General features: G+C 48.9%; 1 protein-coding gene across 1 annotated transcript in view; it reads right to left on the reverse strand.

Annotated features, from left to right (window-relative positions):
- The window catches only part of LRIG1 (leucine rich repeats and immunoglobulin like domains 1), a 93,940-nt gene extending 74,926 nt beyond the window's left edge, over window positions 1–19,014 (reverse strand). Inside the window, 4 exon segments of the mRNA XM_077184464.1 lie at window positions 18,477–18,690; window positions 18,693–18,769; window positions 18,771–18,915; window positions 18,918–19,014. Of these exon segments, the coding sequence (XP_077040579.1) occupies window positions 18,477–18,690; window positions 18,693–18,769; window positions 18,771–18,915; window positions 18,918–19,014 (533 nt within the window).
- Window positions 19,015–27,703: the final 8,689 nt, after the last annotated feature.

The following is a 27,703-nucleotide window of genomic DNA, read 5'->3' on the forward strand; positions in this document are numbered from 1 at the left end:
CCCCCACCACCCCTAAAAGCATCCAGGGGCTGCTTGGTGGTGGTGGGGATGGAGCACAGAGATGCCCTTGCATTGGGAAAAGCAGGAGGAAAGCTGGGGTGGGCAGGTGTCCATTGGAACCTCCCACAAAATCAGCCCAGAAAACAGGAGAGGGTCTCTGTGAAACCCTGAGCATCCATCCCACTGCACCACCAAGGGAGAGTGAATGCACCAAAGCCACCAAATCTCCTCATTTCTGCATGATCAGTGGGGGGGAAGCTGTTTGCAGCCATGCTCAGAAAGGAAAAGGTCTGTGGATGATGTCTGTCCTCTTCCCCAATGAGTTTAAAAGTGGAGTAAGACCAGAGGGCTGGGAAGGGTAAGGGAGGAGCTCCTGCCAGGCTGCAGAACAGGGCCAGGCAAGGAGGGGAGAGCAGCCCAGGGCCAGCACAAAGCCTTCAGCCCTGGATGGCCTGGGCCCATCACTGCAGAAAAGAGGAGCCCCACACTCCCAAAATACACCACAGCCAAGGTGGGAAAGGAGGGCACTGATAAAATACAATCCAGAGATAACAGGAACACTCTGCACTAATTAAAACCTTACTCAGCCCCGGAGACACCAACCCTCAGGAAATCAGAATTCTTGTGCTCATTTTCATGTGTATTACTGGGATTACAAATAACTGCAGCAGAAAAATTCCATGAGAATACTTTTCTTAATTTGTCCATGTTACCAAACAGGTTTATGTTACAAATGTGGAGTTTATCTTCCTTGGAAAACTCTGGTCATAGCAGGGAACCAGCAAAGTGAGAGCATGATTTAAACCAAGGGGCTAAACACAGGGGGAAAAGTCAGGTTGGCTGAATTTTTCTGTGGTTGCTGCTATTTAATGGCAATGCCTCATTAAAATGTGGGATAAAGGAAGCTTTTGTTAATGACCTCCTCTTTCCCTCCCTCAATGTACCTTCCCCTCAGGGTTTTGAGATCACATACAAAACACATCCCCAAGCTCCTCAAGGGATTTCTTTTTTTTTTTTTCCCCAGCAAAGCTAAGGCTGACAAGACTTGACATTCTTGAAATGTTTAAATGGGGGAAGAGAGAGAAACAACATTTTTTCAAACCCACTTTATGCATCTGAGACAAGCAAAAATTGGCCCAGGGCCAAAAGAAACCCTAAAAAATTTCAAAAAATATTTGCAAGATCATCTTAAATACTCCCAGTGCTCCTGACAGGAAAGTCCCCAGCTGCACTGGGGACCCAAGCCCCCACACTGAATACTGCACATTCCTGGAGGGAGACAGAACTGACCAGCCACCACACAGAGCTGCCAGTCTGTCCCCAAGCACTCCATGGGGACAGTGCCACCACTGGCATCACCCAGGCTCTGTGGGGAAGCCTCTATGGGAGGATTCCAAGCAGGTGGGGAGCCCTAAAAAAACCCCAAAACCCACATCCCTAGGACTTGGTAATGAGCTTGGGATGTGGAAATCAGGCTGATGAAAAGGCAAGAGCCAAGATATCCAATTTCTGCCAAATACCAGGAAAAGCACACTGCTATCAGTAGCCATTATATTAATTAATTCATACACCAGCCTATTTTGTAGCTTTTTCCAGGCTGGGGATTTCCTGATGCTGTGGGACAGAACTGGGCAAGGGAAAGGGTGCAGATGGAGCACTACAACTTGCAATAAAACCACTGAGGGTGATAGAAACCAGATGTGGATGGTAACCCCATGTGTTGGAGAGGTGTTACAGCTCCATACGTCAAACACTCCAGAGCAAGCACCCACAGTGCCAAAACACACTCAGCAGTGCAGAGCATTCCAAGGGGTACAGAATGGGTTAACAGGAACCCACCGAGCTCCACTGGTCAATTATCCTTCCTCTGGCCAATTTTACTAGCACAGAAATTTGGGCATCAAAGGGGACCACAGTGTTCCACTTGTGCAGTAAACTCCTTTCACCAACGTCACTTCACACTTTCTAGAGTGCAAAGTTCGTGCTGATATTGTTGGCTTTTTTGCTCCCTGCTCTTTGGCACAGTCCCTCCTCCTTGGCTGTTCATTAATATGCAATCAGTGCATTAAAGGCTTCGTTCCACAGGCCCAGCCAGGCTGCAGCAGCCTTTTCCAGCAAGTGCTGTCTTGTGCAGGACAGACGTGCAAATGCATTTAGGTGCTCCCAAATAGTCAAAATTAAAACCCCAAGCCCTATATTCCTTGCTCAGAAATTGTTGTTTTACAGAGCAAGGAATTATCACCATCAGTGCCAAGAGTGTCCAGAGAAAACCTGGAAATTTACTGAATTTACACTCATTATGCTTTAATCCTCTCTGCACTGGTTACACCACTGATGTTTTGCACCATTTACAGACTGACTGATCGTGGCTTCATGGCAAAGGCTGCCTGAACTCACTGGCAGTGAGAAAGTTTCCACTATTTGCATTTGAATGATGAATCGCTGGGGATGCTGTGAACAGTCTTCCAAAAAATACCACCTGTTTTTTCAGCTATCCTCTAATCTTCCAGATTCGAGCAGGAAGCAGGACAGCCCTACCTCATTTACCATCACCCTGGCTGCATGGAAAACCATGTCACCATAGATCACAATAACTCCTGCTCTCTGGGGAGCGTTTTCTGAAGGGCTCTGCTCCCCACATGCCTCACTCCTATACCAGCCCCATCACCGAGCAACACTCATTTCAACCAGGAAACCAACTCAGCTCGAGTTCCCCTGGAGTTCTCTACAAAAACAACCCATCAGCTGCTGGCTAACAAGCTCCTCAATTAAACACCTTGTATTTCCTTCCCAGCCTCCTCTTCTCCTGCCCCTGGGCTTGACTGTTTCAGCCTCTGGTCCAGCCCATCCCCTGCTGCCCACCCAGCATCACCTCCTGCCCTGCAGTCCAAACAGGCACAGAAAACTTACCCCAGCCTCCCATAATATATTATTCAATCCTGTCTTATTTTTCTTCCCTAGGAGACTAAACATAGGCTCTTAGCTCAATATAAAACTAAGTACATGCTCAAAACAGATCAAACACAGTTTAATTGCAAGGAGTACCAGAAAAAGCGCTCTGGCCATTTTAAGCCACACTAATAAGTTTTTTGTCCCAGTTTTTCAAGAGTTGCTTATTATGGAGATGAGCCCAACTGGAAAATCAAAATCAAGAATCCCTGAACTCTGCAGGAAGGATTATCTGAGTTTGGAGCCATATCTGCACTGAATGCAGCACAGCCAAATAACATTTTTCCATTACTTTTTATCACTATTGCTTCGTGTTCTCCCCCATGAGCACAAGGTCCCATCAAATTTTCTCCAGACAGCCCCCAGTCCCATAAATTATGAGAAATCTGGAAGTACATCAGTGGGATTACAGGAGAACAGACAAATGTGCACATGCTGGATGGAAAGGGGACAACACAGCACTTTCAAACTGGAAGAGTATTTTTCATTTATAAATAGTTTACATTTTTTGGATCCAGGGGCGGACAACCCGCTCAGTCTTTACTGAAACCAAAGAAATACCATGTGTGAGCACTAACCACAGTGTAGCAAAGATAATAAACAACAGACAGGCAGCCATATGCAATGAGACTGGTGTTTTTGGTAGGGGAGGCAAATTAAAAGAAGAAACACCAAATCCAGCAACATAATCACAGTGAGAAGACCTTTTAAATTCCAGAGGGACCCTTCTGTGCAATGTGGCTGCAGGACAATCCTCCAGCAGGGACTCAGCTCCCTGCACCCCACTGCACTAAGGCTTTTAGGTCTCAGACCATCATCCTGGCCCAAGGGAAAGTCAAACCCGGGTACCTGGAGCAAGGAGGGACAAAATGATGCCCAGGTGGTCACACCATAACAGAGCATGGAGTGGCCCATGAGTCCTGGGGCAAAACTCGGGGTTAATGTGCACCAGCAGAGTCAAAATTCTGATCCAAGACAGACCTGGTGTGCGCCTCTAAATTTATACAAGAAACAGGGACCTAAACCACACTGTGCACCTTGTAAACCATGTTTGCAAATGGCATCTTATGGGGTATGAAAACAACAGCTTGCACTCAGCAGCAGGCAAGCAGGGGTTGCTGTGGGCAAAGGTTTGCTGGGCTCTTTTGGAATTCCAGCCTCCTGGACTTCACCATGAGAACTGACTGAGCTGGGATGCAAAGCTCCCACACCAGCCCCTGCTGTCTCAGCAAACAAAGCTGAAATGAGTGCAGACAGCTGTATTAGCCATGCTTTTACAAATGTTTTCGAAATTACATTGAACAATATCCTTATATCCCACAGAAGAGACGAGTCTTAAAAGGAAGTGGGACAACTCTGCTTGCCAAGCTGAGAAACCTGGACTTGGAGCATCTCTATTGAAATCAGCCTGCCAAGACCAATTTGATGTGTTTTATTACTGCAAGGAATTCCACAAATATGCTGGCAACTTTTGAGCGTTAGTGCGGGTTCCTAGGTAGGAAAAATCCTCCTTAAAAATACGCATTTTCCAGATTTTGCAAACATTTACCAGATGTAAATTCATGGGGACAATTCATCTGCCATGACAAGTGTGTAGACATCAAATCTAGCAGAAGAGGCTGAGCACCCACCTCTGTCGTGGGTGAAAGTCAACAGCCAGATATGCCTGGCTGAACAAAGATTTGTTTTCAATTATATTTCAAATTCTTCTAACAATAACTGTGTGGCATCTGGCACCAACACATCTGAGCCTTTGAAGTGGTTCTTGACTTCAGCAGGAAAAAGGGGGAGGGCAAAAAAGGGAATCAAGCAGCAATTTCAGTCTGAGTCAGACCCCTTCTCTGAAGAGAAGATGTCAATACCAAAATCCCCTACAACCATGAATGTGCTCGCAAAAACAACAACAAGAAAACTAAAACAAAACCTATACTTGGGCCAAAATAGCAGTGGGTCTGCTTTGGGGTTTCACCTTTAGAAACAAGTCAGTGGTCCCAGACTCAGGAGTCTTCCTGCCTCCCAGTGCTCTTCCTGCTCACTCATGGTCCTGCCTCTATGAAGAGCCCATGGCAGGAGACATCAGTGCATAAATCATAAACCCAGTGTTTGGAGCATCCACAACAGACCACAACAGCAACTTGGGTGCTGCAGAGCACAAACTATGGGGTGCTGGTGGCAGCACACCCAAATCACCTCTAGGAGAACATTCAGAGAACATTCCCAGGAGCCTTAAGCAGGTTTGCAGTGCCTGCAGGTGCAGGAGTTGCCACACCCACCCTTACTTCCCTTTCTTTCAAGTCCACTTTGAAGTATCCAAACTCCTTTTCAGATTTAAATGACACTAAGACACCGGGGAAGTCGGTGCAAGAACAGGGAAAAGCTCGGGTTTAAAATCTGTATCTATCTTTTTTATCTGGTTTATTCAAATGAGCACAGCTGTGGTTTAAGAACAACAAGGTGGCAGAGTGCAGCAGCTCTCAAGACTGGGAATGGTTGTTTTGGTCAGAATGATGCTAATTTAAAGAGGGATAAAAATGCCTTATTCGTTTTTCCTAAGCCATGCCCAAGTCCTACCAACTCTTTCTTAGGTCAGACAGTTTTTGGAAACATTTTCTGGCTCAAAACATTTGCAAAATTTCAAGAATTTGCTCCACAAATCTTGAGGCTGCTTTGCTCAGGAATGCTGACATGTGGGCAAGGGAAACCAAAACTTTCCTTGAATGTTGCAGAAAACTTTAAACGCTGCCCAAAATGAAAAATGCAAGAGTCAAAACTCTGAAGGAAGTGTGGGTTTTCTGTTGCGTTTCAAATATCACCCTGAACCCTTTCTTCCAGGAGGGGAACATGGCTGTGCCAGGACAGCAAGGCTGGTGGCCTCCAAGTGCTCCCCTCAAAGCAGGGCTGGAGTTAGGAATGAACAAGTAAAACAGGCTTCCAGATCAAGTTTTCTTGGCCTTTACAGAGATAATCATGCTGTGAAAAAGTCCTGGGCACAGTCTCTTTTCCCAGACAGAATCCAACCACATCCCAATCCATAAAGGACAAGCCACACTTCTGCTTGCATGGCCCCTGGACAGTTCTTGACTTGTCCTCTGGAAATACCCATTGCACTCCACAAAACTGAGAAAACTAAATCTCTAGCTTATCCATAAAGCCTAGTGTTTATAGGGTTACATTAGGTGAGATGGATCTTCACTGCTGTAATTACAGGGCCATTTCCAGGCTGAGGAGTGTCACCAAAACAAGGCCAGGTCCTGCCTGCATCAGAGCTTGGCATTTATCCCTGCCCTGCTTTCCAACAAGTCCCCATAGACCCCAGAAGGTGAGGGTTGGAGGGATGACTTCAACTGAGGGACACCAGTGTTGTGGCACTGGGCTAAACACAGAGCAAGGATGGAAAACAACCACGGTGGCAGGCTGGGCATGGGTCAAAGAGCCACATACTGCCCCAAAACACCATCAAATATCACACACAGAAGTGGCCAGAGTGAATGGTGAAGCCCTGGCAGAGTGAGAGGTGCTGCAGGGCCTGGCTTGTCCCTCCTGCCTTGTCCCCATAGCCCAGACCTAAATGGGCATCCTGCAACCCCTTCCCAACACCACAGGAATGCCAAGAGAAGGACCAGCTCTGCTCTTCCACATTTGGCACAGTCAGGTGGCTCCAAAGCCACTCAAACAAGTCAAGAGGAATTCTGCATTTCAAACCTAAAAGCAGGAAAACCATCAAAAGGCTTTTCAGTTATGACAGACCATAATCCCCCCCAAAATATTTCAATGCACATTTTCAATTCACTCCCAATCCCAGTCATCTGAGGGCTGTGGCTGTTTTTGTCTATCTCACAGCTGTGCTCAGGAAACTGACTTCCCAGAGGAAACAGAAATTTCCCTGCCACCAGCTGCCATCAGCCCAGGAGCCTGCAGGGATGGCATGGCAGGCAGGTGCTGGTCCAAAGGGAGATCTGGGGAATGATGCACCCTGTCATGGCAAGAGAGATTGTTTATAACCAGCAGTCAGAATTACTCAGGAAACCATAGAGGAAGCAATTGGAACTTGTTGGACAGGGAGACTTCCCCATTTTGTTTCCAAATGCACAGACCTGTAAATCTGTGCTGAATTCCTCTTCTTTTAACCATGCATCTCACCAACAAAGCAACATTCATTAACACAGCCCCAAGTGTTCAGCTGCCACCTCATCCTCCCCCAAGAGAGTGGATTTGTGTTTTTTGACTTAAAAAAAAAAACTATCTGTGACAAACCTAAATGGCTCAATGGTGCACAGCCCTTTCCCCAGCAAGCCCCACGCCAGCATTTATGACTTGCAGTGCTTCAAGCCCTGCCTTTCAGCTATTCCCAGCTGGAGAGAGAAGCAAACAAAGTAAACAGCAGGACACAGAGCCTGGGCAGCCTGAGCACACCATGCTTATCACACACAGAGGGATGCAGCACAGTCCCAGTGTCCCTGCCAGCTGAGAGGACAGCTCAGGCCCTTGTGAAGCAGACCACAAAGTGGTAACACTTGAGACAAGTGCTAGGAACCACGAGAGAAAAGCTGTGGTAAACAGCCAGGGCTGTGATGTGACATCTCCCAAGGATGCTGCCCAGCTGCATGGCTCTGCCTTCTCCCCACAGGGGCTGTAAATCCCACACCCCTGAGTGGCCAGCAAGGGATGGAGCAGTCTGAGGGATACAGACACCCAGGGCCATTCCTTCTCATCCTCAGCTGACAGCTCCATGCCCAGCAGAAAATGTGAAGGCATTTTCTTCCTGGAAATTCTACTTCAAAAGGAGCAGCACATCACCAAAATCAATCCCTGGTTGTTGCTGTGGCAGTCACAAGAGCTTGCTGCTTTGCCCGAGATGCTTCCTCCACTGCACTGGTGACATCCCTTTAGACACAGAGGAATCCATGCTGGTCCCCAGAGAGGCCAGGATTTGGGTGCTCTCTCCATGGCATCCATCCCCTGTTCACAGGAACAATGCAAGGGCTAACCCAGCACCAAATCCTCTGCTCCTGGCTGTGGGTATCAGATAACACCAGCACCATTCCAGCCACACTCTGAACACCTCCCTAACCAAGCTGATAACAGGGGTAAGCAGGGCCCTATCTCCCAGCTGGGACTCTGTCACCCACTCCTCCTGCAGGGATGGTTAAACAGCACTGCTCTCTCCCACAGAGATTGATTTCTCATACAGGATAATCTCACACTGCTTCCCTCAGTGAGGATACAGCCTGCTGCCCATGGGAGAGGCAGAAATTCCAAATTTGAGTTCTCCCCTTAAAGTGAAGTTGGCCAACAGCATCAAAAGCTCTGGGGGAAGAGCTTTCCTTTCTGGAAACCTGGGTAAACAGCAGTACCTGCCTCAGAGAGATTATTGCAGCAGGGAGGAGCAAATCCAGCTGTTGTTTGAAGTGCAAGCCTAACACATCCTGTTAGACCTGTACAGGTTTCTGTCCAAGGAATTAACTCAAAGACCAGCACATGTCTCTGCTGGTAGGGTCAGCAAGGACGAATCCAGAGCTCCTGGAAGAGCTTCAGCTCACCAAGGAGCCAGAAGCCAAGCACCTTCACTGGGGAGCTGGACTCAGCCTCACAGAAATCAACAGCAGGAAAAACTGAGACCTGCAGGACCTGAAGGAGTCCCACTGCATCCCTGTGGGATGAGGGACAGGCTGCCAGCTCCCTGTCCAGCAGGTCAAACAGGTGACAGTTCTGGATAAAAGTGCTCAGAAATCAGGGTGAAGCCTCTGCAGACCTCCTCCCAAACCAGAGAACTTCTCCTTGCCCACTCACACAGCAAAGGTGGAGTCTGCCTAGGCACCCATTCTAATATTATTTTCTAACCTGTTGTAACAGAGAAAGTTTAATTCATCCACCCTTATGAACAGTCATTCAAACCCCTTAATTTAATCAACCTCAACAGCTTTTGGATGGTCACCACCTCAATTTAAAAAAAGCTGGAAAGTGGGAGAGGAGATACACGAGGTTTATAACCATGTGAAACAAAGATGGAACAACTCTCACAAATCCTTCCAATTCAGAGAAGTCAAAAAAACCCAAACTATCCTTTATTTACTGATTTATATGCAAAATGCACGCACTACTCCAAAAGAATCCAAAGGTGTTCAAAAGCCAGGAATTCTGACTTGGATTACTTGTTTAAGGAGGAAAAAGAATGAACAGAGTTGTTTATAGACCAACAGACAGGAACAGCACAAAAATACACTTAGCAAAGAAAAAGCACAAACTATTATGACACCTTTCAAAATAAAACATCACATGGTTTGTTTAAGTCTCCTAAAACAGGAGAAGCCTCCCCATATTGCCAAAACAAATTAAATACAAGTGTGGATGTGACTCTGCTGCAGTTCAGGAGGGGACAAAGGTTTGCAGTGAGTTACATGGACAAACAGAGCATGGGATGCTCTCAGCAGTTCACAGCTGCCCTGTGTCACAGCACCTGGCATTTCTGCCCATTTCTGCCTCTGCCTCCACCAGGCAGAGGAACTGGGCATGAGAGAAGTAGAACATCCAGGATCAACACACACCTCCTCACCCTTTACAAGTGACAGAGGGGTCACTGCCAACACAATCCTGCCATACCCGTCCATTCTCTCATTCCCTGAGGCTGCAAAGTCTCCTGAGAGAGGGAGAAATAAATCCATGGCTCCATGCACCTTCCACTCCATCTCAAAGCAACCACCTTGTGCTGGGAAACAGCCAAATTCAGGCTGCCTGCCCATGGACTGCTGCAGAAGAGCTCATCCTGTCCAGACTGCTAGAAGACATTGTTTAAACCCATGCTAAAGTTTCTGGTACTTTTGCACAGCTCTGAAAGCTGGGGGGATGGCAGAGCCACAGCAGAAAGGCAGCAAAGGGTGCCTGGGGCTGCTCCCCAGGCAGCAGCAGAGCTCCAGGCTGCCCTGCACACAGCACAGGAGGAGAGGCACCACTGTTTGGACAACTGGAACACATTTAGGGGGCAATTTTTCACAGGGCCTCCAGCCAGGCCGTTTCCTACAATTGCTGTTTTATTACCCAGGACACAATCCACAGACCAGAGGCTTTCCCCCTGCCCAGATCTCCCACCACCCCACTCCTAGATGGACATACACCCACTCACCACACCCCAGTGGAGCACCTACACACACAGGACACCTCCAGCACTGCATCCACAAACACAGCTGCAATCAACACCCACCAAGGGAATATCTCCCACCAATTCAGCCCAAACCTGTCACCTCCAAGCCAATTTCTCCCACCAATGCAGCCCCAATCCCCATCTGCACTGGGGAGCAGCCCAGCACTGCCACACAGGCTGCATGTCCTGCCCTGCTGGACAGCCAGCACTTTTTAAGAGTATTTTTTAGATAACAAAGAAAACTTGTGTTTATATTGGCATGCAGCAGGCTAAAACACACTGTAAGTGAAGCTGTAAAACAGCCTGAACACCAGCTAGGCAAAGTGTATTTGGAATTTGCAGGTCAGTTTTTTGGAGAGAGGCTTGTGAGTAGCTGTTGTTGATGGTCAGTTCTCCAGAGCAGAGGAGCATTCACAGCATTGAAAGACAACAGGGCTCTATCCTGGAAAGTGCCCATCCCAAAATCACAGGCTTTGGGCAACCAGAGAAACACTTCAGTGGTGAGGATGAATCCCTGTCCCTGTGTGTGGGGGCAAGTGGGAAGCAGCACTGCCCAGACTTGGCATTCTGAATTTCTCATTTCCTCATTGCACCTGAGGGTTTGTCTGCCTTCCTATAGGGAGGAAAAAAAACCCATAAAAATTGGAGGAGGTGGTCTAGGAAAAAGCTTTTCACTTCAAGATTTCACAGCCAAATTGCCACAGAACTCAGGAGAGTGTGTTCTCTAATGTGAAAGGATTCCTCTACACCTTCTGCACTAGGATTTACAAGAATTACATTTAAGACTGAACCTCTGCCAATTTAAAAAAATAATGAGACTGCCCCAACAGGTCCAAAAAAAGACCCCAAAGGAAAATTCACACAAGTTACTGCCCCATTATAAGCAGCAACATCAACACTACCCAAACCCTGCCTCCCACCCTGGAAAGAAGGAAAAAAAAAAAAGACAAATTCTCCTGCACATAAAACCATAGAACTTTCATCTCCAGAACAAAGTTTTAGGCAGATAATGCATTTTCAAATGCAACTTATGTACAACATTTTAAGAATCTGTAGCCCTATATCAAATTGTTCAATTGTTAAGTCTCCTACACTTTTCCTCCTGAAATTTACACAGTGCCACTGTGGGAAGCTACAAAACTGCCATGGCAGGTGCAAACAACCAACCATTCTGTCTGCACATCCAGCATGGTTAATAAAAGCTACACTGATGGCTGCAGTTTGAGGCCTGTCCTTCAATTCTTACTCAAAGTGAAAATGGAACCACGTGAACCAAGTGAACCCTGCTCCTGGAATTGGATGTGACACGTCATCAGGTCTTGAGAGGTGTCCCCAAAATAGCAGGGCCTGCTTCTAGACATCTCCAAAATTATATGGTTGTGGCCTGAGAAACAACGTGCTGAAAACATAATGAGGGAGTGTAACATATTACATGTGTTGTGGTCCTGCTCTGAAGCCAGAGGAGGCTGGGGCTGTAGGACTTGGGCTGCAGCACAGGACTTGGTTAACTATTAATGGATGACTCAGCTACAACAATAATAGGTATTTCATGTGGTGCATTAGCACAACGGCACCCTGGTCCTTGACTTAGGCCGCTGTCCATGCTAGGAAACAAAAAAGTACATTATTTAATAGCTGAACGTAGCAGGAAACAGGTATTTTTCCAGGGTGTGCAGGAAGAAGCCCTTTGTTTCATCCTGCACACCCTGGAGCCTCACACTCTGCTTCTTTCTTCACGGGCCACTAAAAACCAGCAAGGGAGAGCTGTCAGGGGGTGCCCAGGTTTTTTATGAAACCACAATCCAGACCAAGGTGCTTTATTTATTTACTGTTATTCACCAAAGCTAAATTCTATGTTAAATCACTCCCTCACCCTGCATGAGGTGCTAATTCCTGCTCAGCCCAGGTCCTGCAGAGCTGCTCAACCTGAAGCCTGGATTTTCCACAGATGGCTCTCCCAAGCAACATCAGTCTGAATTATCTGCGCTGCATTCATCCACATGACCCCATCCAGCTCCATGCTGCAAGACAGGGGAGTCACACTAGGTGATTAGGTTAGCAGCACAAAATGATTGTGTTAAAAGCTGATGAGCTGAGCTAACTCAATCCAAGGTGTCTGGCAGGGCAGCCAACGAGATCAATTAAAAGCCCTGCAGCCCTAATTGAGAGTTTCTGGGTGCGGCTAACATACCAGCCAGGGCCAATACACAAATCAGGGCCAATACACAAACCCTGAGCAGAGCTGGCTACCGAGCAATGAGAGTCATCATCCCAATTTGCAGCCACTCGAACTTCAAGACAAAACCTGAGCCCCTCTGGGATGGATCAAAGCGCTCAGGAGCCAAGGGCAGGCGCTGCTTGGGCATGCCCAGGGTGGCACTCAGCAGCTCCCAGCTGCCCTGCAGTGGGAGATGCTCCTCTATTCATGAGCCCAGGTGCGAGCACACTCACAAGGGCATTTCAGGGACAGTTCTTGGGGGATTTGCCTCAACATGAAACCACCTTGAGCCCTTGCAGCAGGCTCCTGTGAAGCTGCAGTCTGGGACCATCCTTCCAATGCTCTGGGACTTGTCTGCACCAGGTGAGGCTCACACACCAAATAAAGCTCCACTTCCAAAAACTTCTACATCTGCCCAAATCCCCATCAGAGCCAGGACTCCAGCAACAGCTTAAGCAGGAAGGTGAAATCTCACCCATGCTCGAGGAAGCGTTTAAGTACCTGAAGTGCTTTGTTGAAGTGTCTGGGGTCCCAAACGTATTAGTTTACCACTTTTAGGTTCTTGATGCCAACAAGTAAAGGGATAATAAGACAATCAACCTCACATTTGCTCCTTGAATTCCAAGCAGGAAATCCTGCAAAGCTCAGCCACCCCCAAACCTTACATCCAGAAGACTGTAGAGCACTTTGCACAAGCAAAGAAAAAAAAATATTAAGCTGTACCTAACACATAATAGTTGATTTTTCTAGAGAACACTTGATAGTGTGGTTTTTTTTTTTTTCCCTACTGCCTACTGAGACGCTGCTTCCCCTGTCCTGGGAATTTTCCCTCTGCAGCTCCTCCTCCCCCAGCTCCCAGACCATCCATTCTCCCCTTTTCAAACTGCACCCATTGTAAATGGCACTGAATATTAACACAGCCCATTGAGCACTTGCTTCTTTTGTATGGGACCCCTGCGTTTCAAATTGCAGTCACTGCAGAGAGGAAAAGTCTCAAAGTGATTAAATGCCGTGAAGTTTCTTAAAAGGAGAGAGGAATATGCAGAGGAGGTCCTAAAGCTTTTCACTAGAAGCCAGGGACTTCTGCAGAGCCAGAAGGGCTTCTAAAGTGGAGGTATTTTTTCCTTTGTTATCAGTCTCGTATTTACTTTTAATCCTAGTCCGATGAGCCCATTTCTGCCCCGGCTCAGTGTGGGATGGAGATGAGAAGCTCAGACAGCAGATGCAGAGGGCTTGTGTTAACTGCTGCCCTGCTGTAGGAACTGATAAATAAATACTGCGGCATGCTGAGGGTGGTCAGCGAATCCACCGACACATGTTCGCACAGGAAGGGTGGATTTACTCGCAGGCACATGTATTTATTTGTGCTTAAGCAGCCGGCCCGGAGAGGCTCTGCTGTTCCCCACCAGCGCAGGCGCTGCAATGCTGAGGGTGCAGAGCCATCCTGCAGCCCTGGGACTGTCCCGAGCAGGGCCACTGGCAAGGACAGAGCTCCAGGAGCCACCAGAGCTGTGTGGCACTGCAATGCTGAGGGTGCAGAGCCATCCTGCAGCCCTGGGACTGTCCCGAGCAGGGCCACTGGCAAGGACAGAGCTCCAGGAGCCACCAGAGCTGTGTGGCACTGCAATGCTGAGGGTGCAGAGCCATCCTGCAGCTCAGGGACTGTCCCGAGCAGGGCCACTGGCAAGGACAGAGCTCTGGGAAGCACCAGAGCTGTGTGGCACTGCAATGCTGAGGGTGCAGAGCCATCCTGCAGCTCTGGGACTGTCCCGAGCAGGGCCACTGGCAAGGACAGAGCTCCAGGAGCCACCAGAGCTGTGTGGCACTGCAATGCTGAGGGTGCAGAGCCATCCTGCAGCCCTGGGACTGTCCTGAGCAGGGCCATTGGCAAGGACAGAGCTCCAGGAGCCACCAGAGCTGTGTGGCACTGCAAGCCATGCAGGAGTTCTTTCACAAGCACCTCCAGCTCCCAGCACTGTCCCACCTGAGCAGGAAAACCTCCCTGGAGCACCACCCAGCAGGGTGTTTGGGTGGCCAGAGGCACCAGCCACCTGCACCAGGGCACATCCCTCTCCCAAGGCATCCTCCAAACCCCCCCGGGCAGCCGGCACTCGCTGAGAGCTGCACAGCTGCAGGGGCAGGAGCCCAGGGTGACCATGACTTAATCTTTGTTCCATTATTTCAGCAGGCCTGGAAACAGGACGTGCAGGAGAGGTACTGCCAGCAGCACTCCCCCCTCCCAGCAGGAGAGTCCCCCACACCTCCTCCTCCTCCTCCAGCATCTGCAGGAGCAGACTTACTTCAGAGCCCGAGAGCGAGTAATGCCCTTCTCCAAAAAAAAAAAAAAATTTAAAAATCCCACACAACCAGCATCAGCAGAGCCCCTTACCAAGCAAGCAAAGCTACTCTAACACGTGAAAGCAAAGCTACAGGACCTGATACCCAGTTTAGCAAGAATTTTACAGGTAATTTTGAGCACAAACATTAATTTTCACTGAACAAAAATCTTTATGTGTATGCACTTGAGCCCAGAAAGAGACTGCTCCCGACTCCTACTTCAAATGCACTTCCAGATCCTGAAACCACTGACAGGCACCCACAGGACTTTAAAAAGCATTCAGACACTTTGCCCTGATCTCTCCGGAGAGCAGCAGCACCGTGCAAAGAGCCAACAAGCACGCAGCTGGTGCCTCGGGGCAACTCATCCATACAGCCAAACCCCGGAGCCTTCCTGGGAAACAGAGGGCAGCTCTTAGCCCAGCTCTCCTGGGGACCTGGGGGTGCTGCCTTCTCCCAGGCATGCCAGGCACATGCACACTGACCCAGAGGCAGAAGGGTCCATGCACAGATGGTCAATATCCCCCAAAATATCCCTTAGTCATTCGGGTCAAAAAATGAACAATACTTCTGCCTCAAATAAAAACTTTCTTTGCTGCAGACCATGCTAGCAATGAATTAGCTATCCAGCCATGGCCTCGCTGTCCCCAAATCTTCTCACCAAAAGCTGTACCTAAAATACTGTTGCTTTTCTTTTACTGTTGCTTATCACTAAATAGAAAAAGAAAAAAACCCTCAGTCATACCGATGCCTAAAGGAAATACCTCTTCTGTCACTCCTCAAAAATCAAGATGCATGGAGAGACAGAAGCAGAGGATGCAGGGGATGTGCCCCATCACCAACACTGCTGGAGCCCTGGCTTTTTTGGGGCACGAAGCATTCTGTACTTAAGCTTAGCCCTAAACTTGATGCCACATGTAAGACTCTACTGTAAAAACAAACTTCAGACTTAAACACCACAAGACACTAAAGCACCTCCAAAGGGAGGCACCGCAAAGGAGCTCTGTGCACCCTTCCCGGGACCAGGAACCCTTCCCAGCTGCAGCTGGGTGCTGCTGCGAGGACGGGATGGGTCATGGCAGTGTTGCAACGTGCCCTGTGCAGCAAGTCAAGAACACTTATATAACTGCTACACAGTGCTGAGCTGCCTGTTGCTTTTAAGGAAGAAAACAAAAAATCAAAAAACAACCCTGAAAAACATCCACGCTGCACTACATTAAATGTGAGCCACTGCAGCCCCTCTGTGTATCAGCTATTCCTTCTGAAAGTTTGGGAGAAAAATGACAACTCCGAGCTCTGCTGCCAGCAGAGAAACAACAATAGTTTCAAAAAGTGCTTTTCCTCGGTACTGATAGTCCTGTTGACAAAATACGCGGCGTGATTAAGCCTGTTCCAGAAGCCTCCCCGGCTGCCGAGCCGCATTTCCAAGCCGACAAACAAAAGCTTTATCTCCAACACGCTGAAAACCGACTCCAAGCACTGCCCCGGCATTGTGGCACTCGTTAGGAATAAAGATAAACTGCTAAGCAGGGATTGTTCAATAGAGCCTTAATGAAGTTAAAGCACTGCCACCAGAGTCACTGGAAGCTGGGGTTTATCTCGTCTCCTATTAGCGATCGAACATGCCCCAGCTTATCACGGCGGGGAGCGAACAGCTCCGGCGGGACCCAGCCTGCCCAGCAGGGACGGAGATGGGGATGCGCAGCTCCAATATCGCCTGGCTGTCCCAAATTTATGGCAGGAGAACCCGCACCCCCTGGGCTGCATTCCTGCATCAGCCATGCAGCACTGCGGACCGTCACATTTGCCTTCTTTTTCTTTAAAAAAAAAATCCAAAAAGAAACAGAGATACTCGCACAGAGGTAACTTTTCGCTAGCACATGGTGCTTTTATAGAGAGCATTAAACCAGTAAAGTGAGCTATCAACCCTCTGCACAAAAAATGAACACTTACAATCCCACTAAGCCTGAAAAACATGCTTCATCCTTGTGCTTCTAAACTGAAATAGGTAATTGTAAGTAATTTTTAATAATTAGAAACAATATTACTCTAAAAACAAAAGTACTTGCAATAGCTTCAACGTCGGCTTTTTACACGAACTATGGAGAGGAAAAAAGCCTTAATGCTGCATTTTCAAATACAACAGCCGTCATTTAACCGACTCTTGGTTAGTTTCACTATTAATCGTATTCTACGTGTCTAAAAGATCAACAGCCCACGAGTCCAGAGTGGAAGATTTATACGTGCTCTTACTTCACCAATAAAATTTGAACTGAACAAAGACACTCCAAAACCTGTTCCATTTGAAAAAGACACTCCTGGGTATTAGCACTCCGGAATAAAACACCTCACAATAAATTTGTTCTGTCTGGGTTATTAACGCCCTTCCTTGCCCAAACAAAGATACACTGTCCTATTTTAAGGGGTGCATGGGAATGCTGGAATTATTAAAAGCTTGCTCTGAAAGGTGAGGGAAAGATCCTTCAGAGCAACAGGTGAATGGGATGAGTCAGGGCTTTAATGCAGAGGCCACACGTTCCTCTCAATACGAGACACGGTAATTTAATGTAAAACAATGCGTTTCTAAATGCAGCTAAAAGTGAGTACCACCAGGAGAACCCGACAAACCTCTAATAATTCTTTTCAATAAGGAGCTGGATGATCTCCAGCAACACTTCAGTGACCGTCCTCTTTCCTGGCCGGGCTTAGGAGTATCTATTACAACCAGGGGTTTCAGAGATTCGATAATTTATGAATCTGTTCAAACAGCAGAAAGGCCCCGCAACAGAAGCGCTGTTTCCCTGTCCCTTTCTGGATACTGATTTCCCGAAGTTAACTAACAGTTCGGGGCACTTTTTAACAAGTTTGTGAGCGCACACAGATACTCTCAGTCCTCCTGGACTGTTAAACCACTCGAACTGTCAATGCTGAGCACACTTTTCCCCCGAATCTCCTGAGCATCAAGTGTCCGATGTTTTATTTCGGTTTCCACGAGCAGCGGTCACACAACGCGCTGCGCTCCCCGGGAAATGGCAGAGACACCGTCCTGCGCTTGGACACGAACCTGAGCACTTTACAACACCTTTCCGGGGATAAAAAAACACCTCAGGGTGCCGCAGCAAGCACCAGGTGCGGGGCTCTGAGCTCACTGCCGCCCAGGACACGCGATACAGCGCAGCTAAATGACTTCGCTACACAGCGAGCACAGAGGGAGCGCAGCCAGCCGCGGCTGGAAAACACCTGGGTTTTACCGAAACTCCCCAGAAGCCCTCGACCGCCTTTCTTTTCCCGAATTTCCCAGCCTAAAAAGTTGGCAGCGTTAAAAGCCAGCATTAAGAGAGCGGGCGCGGGCGCGGCGCTGGGGTCCGGATTGGGGCGCGCCCCGCTCCGCAGCCCCGGGACGGCGCGGACGGGCGGACGGACGGACGGACAGATGGACGATGCCCTAATAAGGATTCGGAAGCCCAAGCTGGCCGTTATCTCCAGCAGATCCCATCGCTAAGAGACCAAACCCGCTCCCGGCTCCCTTTCCTCCGGGACACCGGAGGCCAACCCCGAAGGGACCGAGGTACGGGGAGCCGCAGCTTTCCGCCCGGGACCAGCACCGCACCGCCGCCTCCATCTCCCCCATCCCCGGGCCTGTGGGTGCCACAGGGGACACCGGACCACGGGACAAATTCCGCACCGCGCAGCCCAGTTGTTTAAGTGAAGCTTAACCCGGGGTTTCGCGGGGATTTCTGTTTAAAGTTCTCCTGCCTTGACAACAAACCAGAGAGCGCCGGTTTGGCTGCCCGAACCCCCCGCCCCGTTCCCGCGGGTGCCCCCGGTACTCACACGTGCCGCGGCCAGCGGGGCAGGTCCCGGGGCAGGGCGGGCAGTGCCAGCCCGCCGCAGCTCAGCGTGTCCCCGCCGCAGGCGCAGCCCGCGGGGCAGCCGGCGGCGGCCGAGCGCAGCAGCCCCAGCAGCAGCAGCGCCGCCGCCGCCCGTGACGGCAGCGCCATTTTGTATCCGGCACCGGGCAACGTCCGCGGCGAGAGGAGGCGGCGGGAGCGCTCAGCGCCGCTCCGCCGCCCGCAGCATCGCCTCGGCCGCCGGCCCCGCGGGGCGCTACGGCGCCGGCATCCACCGGGCACTGCCGGGCGGGTCAAATCCGCGTCCCCGCCGCGGGAAGCGCCGCCTGCTGCTGTTGCTGCTCCTCCTCCTGCCGCTCCGCGCCGCACGGCTCGGGCTCGGCGGGCGCCGGCCGGTCCCGGTGCGCTCCCGCGGGGTCGCAGCCGCCGCCGCTGCCGCCCGGCCCGAGCGCCGCTCGCCGCGGACCCACGTTGGCGACACCGCAACATGTAGCCGCGCCGCCCCCCGCGCGCCCGCCCATTGGCTGCCGGGCGGCCCCCGCCGAGCTGCCATTGGCCAGGAGTCCCCCCCTCCGCGGCGCCGCACCGCCCCATTGGTGCCCGCGGCCCGTCAATCACGGGCGGCGGGGCCCGCCCCCCTTTCCCACTCCAGGTGTGAACGCGGGCTGCCGCCCCCCCCCAGCGCTGCCGCTCTTAAAGGGGCCGCGCCCCGCGCTCCCGAACCCTCCCTGCCGTAAATCCCGACAATTCCGGGAACACCCGGGCCTGGGGGCATCCCTGCACCCCGGACTGTCCTTCTCGGCACGCCACGAAGCGACCGTGAGGCTGCACGCGTGGGACACGCGTGGGACAGTCCTTGACGCGTGCTCCAGAGCGCACCTGAGCGCGGCTGCGGGTCCCAAATGTGCCCGTAGGGGGGGAGCCCAGCACGGGGCCGATGGAGAGGGCACCGAGCCTGACCCACCGGGGCCGCCCCCGGAGCATCGCGGGCACGGCTCATTCCGGAGCATCCCTGCGCCCCCAGGACCGCAGCGAGAGGCGCTCCCGAGCTCGCTGGGGAGCATCCAAGTGCCCGGGTCAGGTTTGGATGTGGCCCAGCACAGCATTCAGGGAAGGAAGCTCTCGGAGTGCTCAGCGCACCCACGGCCGGCGGGATTGTGATTTAACCCCTTACAGCAGGAGTTACGTGGGGAGAAGGGGATATTTTAGATATCACAGGGGAATCCTGCTTCTACTACCTTTAATTAAATTTGCAGCTTTCTAGTGCAGATCCCTCCTGCGTGCAGGGACAGAGCCGTATTTCCTTCCTGTGACAGAACGGGGCATTGCACTGCAGGATGCTCCAATCATGCTGCTCATCTCTTCCCCAAAAAACAACCAGGGCAATGGCATTTCATGCTGTTCAGAGTGGGAACTAAGCTGTACAAACTCACGAAAGGCATGAAAGCTGGATTGCTGTCACCTAGAGAGTAGGTTCAGCTGAGCAAAATAAACAGGTATGATGGTGAATTTGCTGCTATCCCAACCAAAGAAACTCCATTTAGCCCACAGGTTGTGAAAAGTCCCATGTCAAAGCCTCAGTATCTCTTCCCCATGCAGGACGTGGAGTTTTGGCATGAGTATGATGAGGAGGATGAAGGCACAGCTGTTCTCCATACCCATGAGTAAGAACCAGCAGCAAGAAAAGGCAGCACACTGGAGCCTTATCAAAACTGACAGGAGAGGAAGGCAGGTGACAAGCCAGCCTTTAGAGTGATGAGCAATTTGGCTTTTGAATGCCTGGGCTTCAGCATTCCTGCCTGTAGTCCCAAAACTGAGCAAAAAATCTTGCAAGGTCTTTCTCGACCATCAGCATCAGTGCTCACAGTGATGAAATGCTGCCTTGATGGTGTGAGGGAAAGTGTGAGAGGAAACACATTTTTGGGAAGCTGTCACTCTGGGTGAGGACATCCTCACCCCCTGCCTATTCTCCTTTTCTTCTAGATTTCTTACATATTGGTCAATTGAACCATGAATTGTGTTTGACACAATGCACAGGGATTTTTTATCTTCTCAGCCAGGTGCCTGACACAGACAGCAGTCAAGTCTTCTGCTGGACCCAAAAGCACTTTTATGGAGAGGATTTCTCCTGCTCAGTAGGGGTGGTACCATAGAAATAAAGAGACCTTTTGCTTCTTTTAAAGTGTTCTCAGATTTGACAACCAGGCTTTTTAATTAACTTCAGCAATTCATGTCAATATTTTTCAATATTAGGGCAAGAGGGTAAGTATGGGGTTTCCCACGGGGAGAGAGAGAGATCCAAAATCTTTAGATAACCTTAACAAAACAGAAAGCTAGAAGCAAATCTGCTGGAACCTGGGTCCAATCACCTCAGATGTGCACAAGATATCCTTGCACAGAGAAAAGGGCAGCTGGGAGGAAATGAGGCTCTTCCCAGTTGTGCTCTCCCTCCTGCCCAAGTCAATGCCTGTGCTGGAGCCTGTGTGCAGCATGGAGGATGTTTCTTCCTCAAACCTCATTAAATCTAATTAAATAGGTTATAAAGGTATTTATGAAAACAAATTTTAAAATGGCAAAGGCATGCCAACACGGAAGATACTTCTAATTCTGCCGGTGTCTTTTTGTGGATTTGGAGTTGGTTCAGAAGTGCACACTTGGAAGGTAATTGCTGACAGCATGCAGAATCCATCAAGCTATAATTAACACTCTAGTATTATTCTAATTGCCTCACTCAAGCTTCTGTGTTTTTTAATTGTAGAGCAATTTGCCAATAGAGAATTTAATTGCAATACATATTTTATACATTTTGGGACAAAGTACCATTATTTCCACTTCAGCAAAAATGTTCCTCAGTTTTTAATAGCTTGCTTTATTCCTTTCTGGAATTTTTCGGAGGTTTTTGTCCCCCCTATACAGGAATTTGATTGCAACCTCTTGTGAAATTAGCAATGATATAATATCCAGGAGTGCCTGGAGGCTTCAGTTTGGATCATGACTCTATTAAGCTAGGAACTGTACATACATGTATCAGACACAGCCCTGAGGAGCTTGAAATCTAAACAGAGAAGACAAACTGAGGTGAGAACAGAAGCATTATCCTGCTTTACAGCTGGGGAAGCAGCCCCAGATGATTCACCTGGGGTGACCCCACGCTCCTGGGGCACTGCCAGGAACTCACACGAGCCCCAGGCTCAGGGCACCCTTCATCTTCAACAGGAGCTCAGTTTCTGTCTCCTGGTTCCTGTAGAAGTATCTCTCTCTCTGGTTTGATTTGCAAGCTAAACCTGCCAATTAACTTCTAACCACCCAGGACCCACAGCTGCTTTTCACAGATGTCTTGGCTTCCAGAGCATCGAGGAGGAGCCCTGGGGATTGCAGTAGGTGTCACACTGCATGGGCAGCATTGGCAATGCTGTCAGGCTTTGGGAAGGATCCATTTGACTTCTCCTGGGGCAGGCTGAAGGTTGGGGACAGCAAAATAAAAAAGGGTGGACCTTTGCTCTTTTTGACCATCCTCTCATCTGACATCTTTCATTCACTCCTCCATTTACTTCTATTTGCAGGGCTACAAATCCATCTGTAACAACGTTTGTCTTCTTCTAATAACTTTCATATGGCTTTACACCCAACACAAGGGGTGTTGAGGTTTGCAAAATGACTGCTGCCATGGCTTCAGTCCCTTGTACTGTGAACGTGGGTGCACTGAGGTTCCAGTCAATATTATCATTGTGATGCCGAATGCTTTAAAAGTTTTCAGCAGGTATGACAGAGTCACAGTGATTATTCAGCACAGCAACAGTCACATTAACACACCTCTAGCAGTGGCCTTTGGTATTAGCTGCTCATGATTTGGCTCCTGCCATCCCAGTTGCAAGAGATGGTTTCTCTGGTGTGACCAGATCAACCACAGCATCAGCATTCCAGAGGTTTATTAGCTGTTCTGGTTACACCAGACCTGCAAGGACAATTCTGTGGCTTGTTGCCACCCAAAGCTGGTGTCTGGTCTCTCTTGGATGCCAACCCCCGTCCTCAGAGCTTGTTTTGTTGGTACAACCTGCAAGCTGCACAAGTGCCTGGAGCAATGACTGGTGATAACATCACTCCTCACTGCTGAAATGGGGGAAGCCAATTCAGCTGAGCAGGAGGCAGAATATGACAGTGAGAATTAAAGGAAGAGATGATCAAGTGAAGCTTCAGTACAGGGTCACTAACAGTGCTGACATGAAAGTTTACCTTGGCCTCAAACTCTGAAATTTACCTTGCAATGACACAGAAACCTTTTCTTCTCTGGAAAGTAGAGGCTGGTGCTTGAACTCTGGTCCTCCAGGAACACAAGGTCTTTGATCAACAGCAGATCATGCTTCCTTAATGTGAAAGTTCACTCAAGTAGCTGCTGTCATTTCATTTTTTCACAGGCAATGAGTTAAATTGCTTTCTCAACCCAGGACTGACACAGGCAGTTAGTAAAAAATGGTGCAAATAAGTAGATCCAATTAACCACATCCAAATTCTGTCACAACTTTGCCACCTCTGATTCCTTTTTATCCCATACTGAAGGACTTTTCATAAAAACTGTGGTATTAATGTGTGTGTATTTATCTCATCTTTCTAAAAGCAAAATAGCATGAGAGCAGTTTCTTGTCAAGACAAAAGGGAGAGAGAAAGAGACAGCACTAGAATATTGCCTGCCATTTGGATGGGCAAAATACATGATAAAAGTGAGGGTTTGAATGTAAACCTGTAGTACTCAGACCTGGAAATTACACTTAAAAGCTTTTTTTTTTTTTTTTTTTGGTAGACAAGGCAATGGACTGAGTCCAAGTGCAGGAAGAAAGCTGGTAGACCTGAAGTCTGAGCACTGTCTGCTTGGATCACACATTTCAGCACAACATTACACTAATCCTGCTTGAACTCCAAAACCCAGAGGTTTCCCCAAGCCCAGGGAAAGGTTTGGCCCCATGTGTGAGCTGGCAGGGTTTGGGCTTTGCTCTTCAGATCTGGGCTTGGACTCAGATCCGTGCCAAGCCTCCAACAGCAAGAGCAGAGCTGTTCTCAGCAGTGTTTATGCCATGAGGAGCTCTATTAGCTGGCATAATAACCATAATTACATGGTGCAACTTCTGCTCCTTGCTCTCACCTCTAGGCTGAGAGAGAGGCATGAAGTTCCTGCAGCCACAGAGGAATGTGTTAGATGAAAAGATACAAGTGGAGCAAGGAAGACTGGAATCCTGCTGCAGATAAAATTGGAGTCACCTGCCCCTGCTTAAAGAAAAATAGAAAAGAAAATTAGAAATTTCATTGGAGGAGTTTAATACCTTTCAGATAGGGATGCTTTAATCAGGACTAATTATTCATACTGGATAAGTCTCTAGGAAGGGCTGGGGATCCATGTGCAGCTGAAAAACAGTAGATGCTTTATTTTACTGTGAGCTCTTGCCTCTGTGTAAGGGGAAAAATGAGCTTGAATGAACAAGCTTGAGAGTAGTGGGCTCCAAAGGGTTTCCAGAGTAAAGTTTGTATTTCCTTGCTGATGGCTGTTGACTTGACTTCCATGGCAAAAAAGAGGTAACTCACCCTGCCCCAAAACAACCCTGACCTCTCTGTGGGCTCAGATAAGGAAAAGCCCACATGGAGTAAATGCAGGGTGCCTGCTGGAAAAAAACAACACTGCCAAGCTGAGTAGTTATGTTAATAATTAATAAACATTTAAATCTAGAATTAATAAACATATTTATTTAATAGCTCACTGTCCAGTCTTTCTTGTGCAGCTGAAGGGCACCATCAGCAGGGGTGGTCTCTGCCTGGCAGGGTTTCCAAGGCAAGCTCAGCTGAGGGTTGCACAAGTTGGGGCTGTTCTCAGAGGTCCAGATCCCATATAACAATCAAAGGAAGATGATTGCAGAATGTCCACAGCAGCCAGGCTCTGGAAGCATCTGGCAAGCAAGCACTGCCTTTACAGGTCAGAGCTAGTTTTTCCCAACTTGTGTCCTTGATCTTTATCCATACTGAAAGTGGGGCAAGATACCTTGTGACAACTTTTATTGGGACTCAATTACTGCCTCTGTGATTACTCTGGGCTGTTACTACCAAACTGTCTTTTGTTGCTTCATCTGGCTGGAAGATATTAAGATTTGTCCACTGCTTCATCATACTTTGATCCCTTGTTTAGGAAAGAAATCTGTTTCCTTGCTTGAGTGCCTCATTCTTGGCTAGGGATTGAACTGCAGGCTGATATTTCTGTTTGGCCCTTGAAGCCAGCTATTAACCACACTTCTCATCCTGCTGGTACCACCCAGGAGTGCATCAATACTGCAATACAAATGGCACAGCATCATTATGGGAAGAACAAAATATGTGGCAGGGCCCTGCTGTGGCTTAGAGGCTCCGAGAAGAATCTCTCAAAATATCTTAGACATCTGCCATGTGTAAAATCTCATGATTGTTCTTCAAATTCTTCTGTGGATACATCAGCCTCTCCTCCACTCCTCTCTTGGTGTCCCTGTGCCAGCACATGTGTTCTTACCAGCAGCCTGTGACACAAGGCTTGTTTTCCTCCACAGTTATTCTATTTGTTCAGTACCTGAGGGATGATCCTCTGATTTGAGGCACCCTAAATCACTCCCATAGTGCAACAGTTGGGATGCCATGAAGGATTATGACTTCATGTGGGAATAAGGAAGAGCAGATGAATGCTTAGTAGACACAGATCCCAGCTTATGCCAGCACCATAACTAATTAGAAACAGGGGAAGCAATGGATGGAAAATGTCTCAAACTTCTCTCAGAGCCTGCCATGGCACATGAATGAGTCTCTGGCAATACCACACCATCATGCAGTAGCTGGACAGCTTTGTCCACAGCTCAGTGATGGATGTTTGGGATTTGTGCATCAGCTCAGTGTGTGACACCCATTTCTCAGCACATGCCTGCATCTCCCACAAGATGTGAGTGACCACGGGGAGCTCTAGGGATGCAGAACAACTGTTTCCATTGTACCCCATGAGGATTGCATTCCTTTGGCCTTAAGGAGGCTGCTCCCAGCAGCTCTGCAGAAAGGCACACTGTGATGAAGAGCTCCCACAGAAATAATGAGACTGAGTCCCCTACCAGCCTGTGATCTGAGGAAGCACTGTGTGAAGAGGCACAAGCTGCCACCCAAATTTAAAGAAGAAAATACCCTCAAAACTGAAACGCTCCAGCAGGATGTGATTTGTCTCTGAGTTAGAAGAAACTACATAGAACTATTAGTCTCACACCTCTGCTGCTCCAGAGAGGAGATAATTCAGCTAGGATTTCTTTTGTTCTTTAGCTTTATGCTTTTCTGCAGGAGGCCTCCATTACTCCCTTCCATCCCACTCGGCCAAAGCCTCTCTGTTCTGGTTACCCTGGACAATATTTTCTTTTGGATGATTGAAAATCAGACCCCTTGAAGGCCAGGGCAGACCAACCAACCCCCTCTGCTCCTCACAGAGCTACAGCAGCATCATCTGCTCCTGGGGCACTGAGAGGGAGCTCTCCCTGAACACAGCTTAGGGGACAAGCAACATCCAACAGAACCCCCAGGCAAGAAGGTGTAAGAAAAAAACCAAAAACGCCGTTCTTACCTTCCACTTACCCCCTTGTGATGAGGTTTTTGCAGTCACTGACTCCAGCTGGTAACAAAGCAGTAAATAGCCACATACCTGTGTACAGGCTTGGTGAGAGGAAGAAGGGGAAGCTGAACTCCATCCCTTCTCCATCACCACCAGCTGATACTGCACAAGCCCTTAGCTACACAAACCATCCCTCTGAACCAGGGCTAGCTGCAGCAGAGATAATCTGTGTTCTCTCCAACATTTATGGGGTGCAGGGTGTGTTTGCTTGGGTCCCTGGATGAGTTACACCTGTGGGGAGAAAAAACAGCTGTGGGCTATAACCTCCCAGGCTCCACCTGCACTGCCCCAAGCCTTTATCCTTTCAGGGAGCCCTGAGGCTGAACTGGTAGGTGGTGCCTTTTTTTTCTTCTATTTTCTGGCTATTTTGCCAGAAATACCAGAGCTATGCTTCAGGTGACTTCTTGTTTTTAGCCCTTGGACTTGTCACTTTTTGGGGAGAATGGAATGCATCTGGGGTGTGCTGGATATTTTTGAGCGCATGGTGAATGAAGCCTTGTGATACTTGGAATATCCATCATGGTCCCAAGCTACAACATGAGGGGTAAGTGAAAGAGATTTCCTTCTCTTGTTAAATGCTATTTTATCAAGTGCTATCTTGTTTTTGGCTGCTTACCTCCAGTTTGACTAATTATTGCTGAATGGCATTGTCTGAAGTGGTGCCTCTGTGTGAGCTGTTTCCTTGGGACTTCAGGTGCCTTCTGTGCAGAGCCCACACTTGGATGTGGTTAGGAGGGGCTGCTGGTTCTAGAGTGGGAGCATTTTCAGATTGGTTCCATCAGGACTGATGGTTTGTTTTGGCTGAGGGCCTTGAGGCTTGGGCAGTAGTTGTCCCAGATGTCTTCCTCTGGCAGAGAGCAGGGCAGGCAGGAGCTGTGTGTGTCTGTCTGTCTGTCTGTGTGTACCACAGTGATTGTAGGCAGTGCTGAGCATCACCTGGCTCGTGTCTGCGGTACCCAGGTTGTGTAGGCTGGCACAGCTTCCTTACACATGGCAGCCTCTAGGTGACTGAATCCTCCCACAGACCATCCACAATTTGCTCAAGCTGGCTCTCTGCACTAAGGCAAGGCAAGAGCCATTAATCACAGCGAGGGTCGGCGCTGCTGAGCGCACCTGGAGGCTGCAGCCCCGGGTCTGAGCAATCTGCAGGGCTCTGACACTGCCTGGGAGCTTTTCCCATTACATCACTGCTGGGGCCAGCACAAAGGCTATCTGGGTTGCTCAAGGAAGTGTGTTGTGGAAAACAATTCTACTTTGATGACTGATCCAGGCATTTATTTAGGCAAAGCTGAAGCAGTTGCATTGGCTCATTTGATCTGTGCTGTTAATGGGAGACAACTCAGTGCATGCTTTTGTTGTGCTTGCTCTTGCTTGCAGAAGTTGTTGAGAATTTTTTTTATGAACAGAACTATCTATCCCTTCACATGGCAATCATGCCAGTGTCACAACCTTAATTATCACTCAAATTTTCCAGATGGGATTTTTTCCAAAATCTGGCTCAGAAGAATTTGCCCAGGTTTAAGGAAGTCACTGAACATGATACTGAAAACCTAGAAAAG

The sequence above is a fragment of the Agelaius phoeniceus genome, chromosome 11 (genome assembly GCF_051311805.1).
Source record: "Agelaius phoeniceus isolate bAgePho1 chromosome 11, bAgePho1.hap1, whole genome shotgun sequence".
Classification (NCBI taxonomy): domain Eukaryota; kingdom Metazoa; phylum Chordata; class Aves; order Passeriformes; family Icteridae; genus Agelaius; species Agelaius phoeniceus.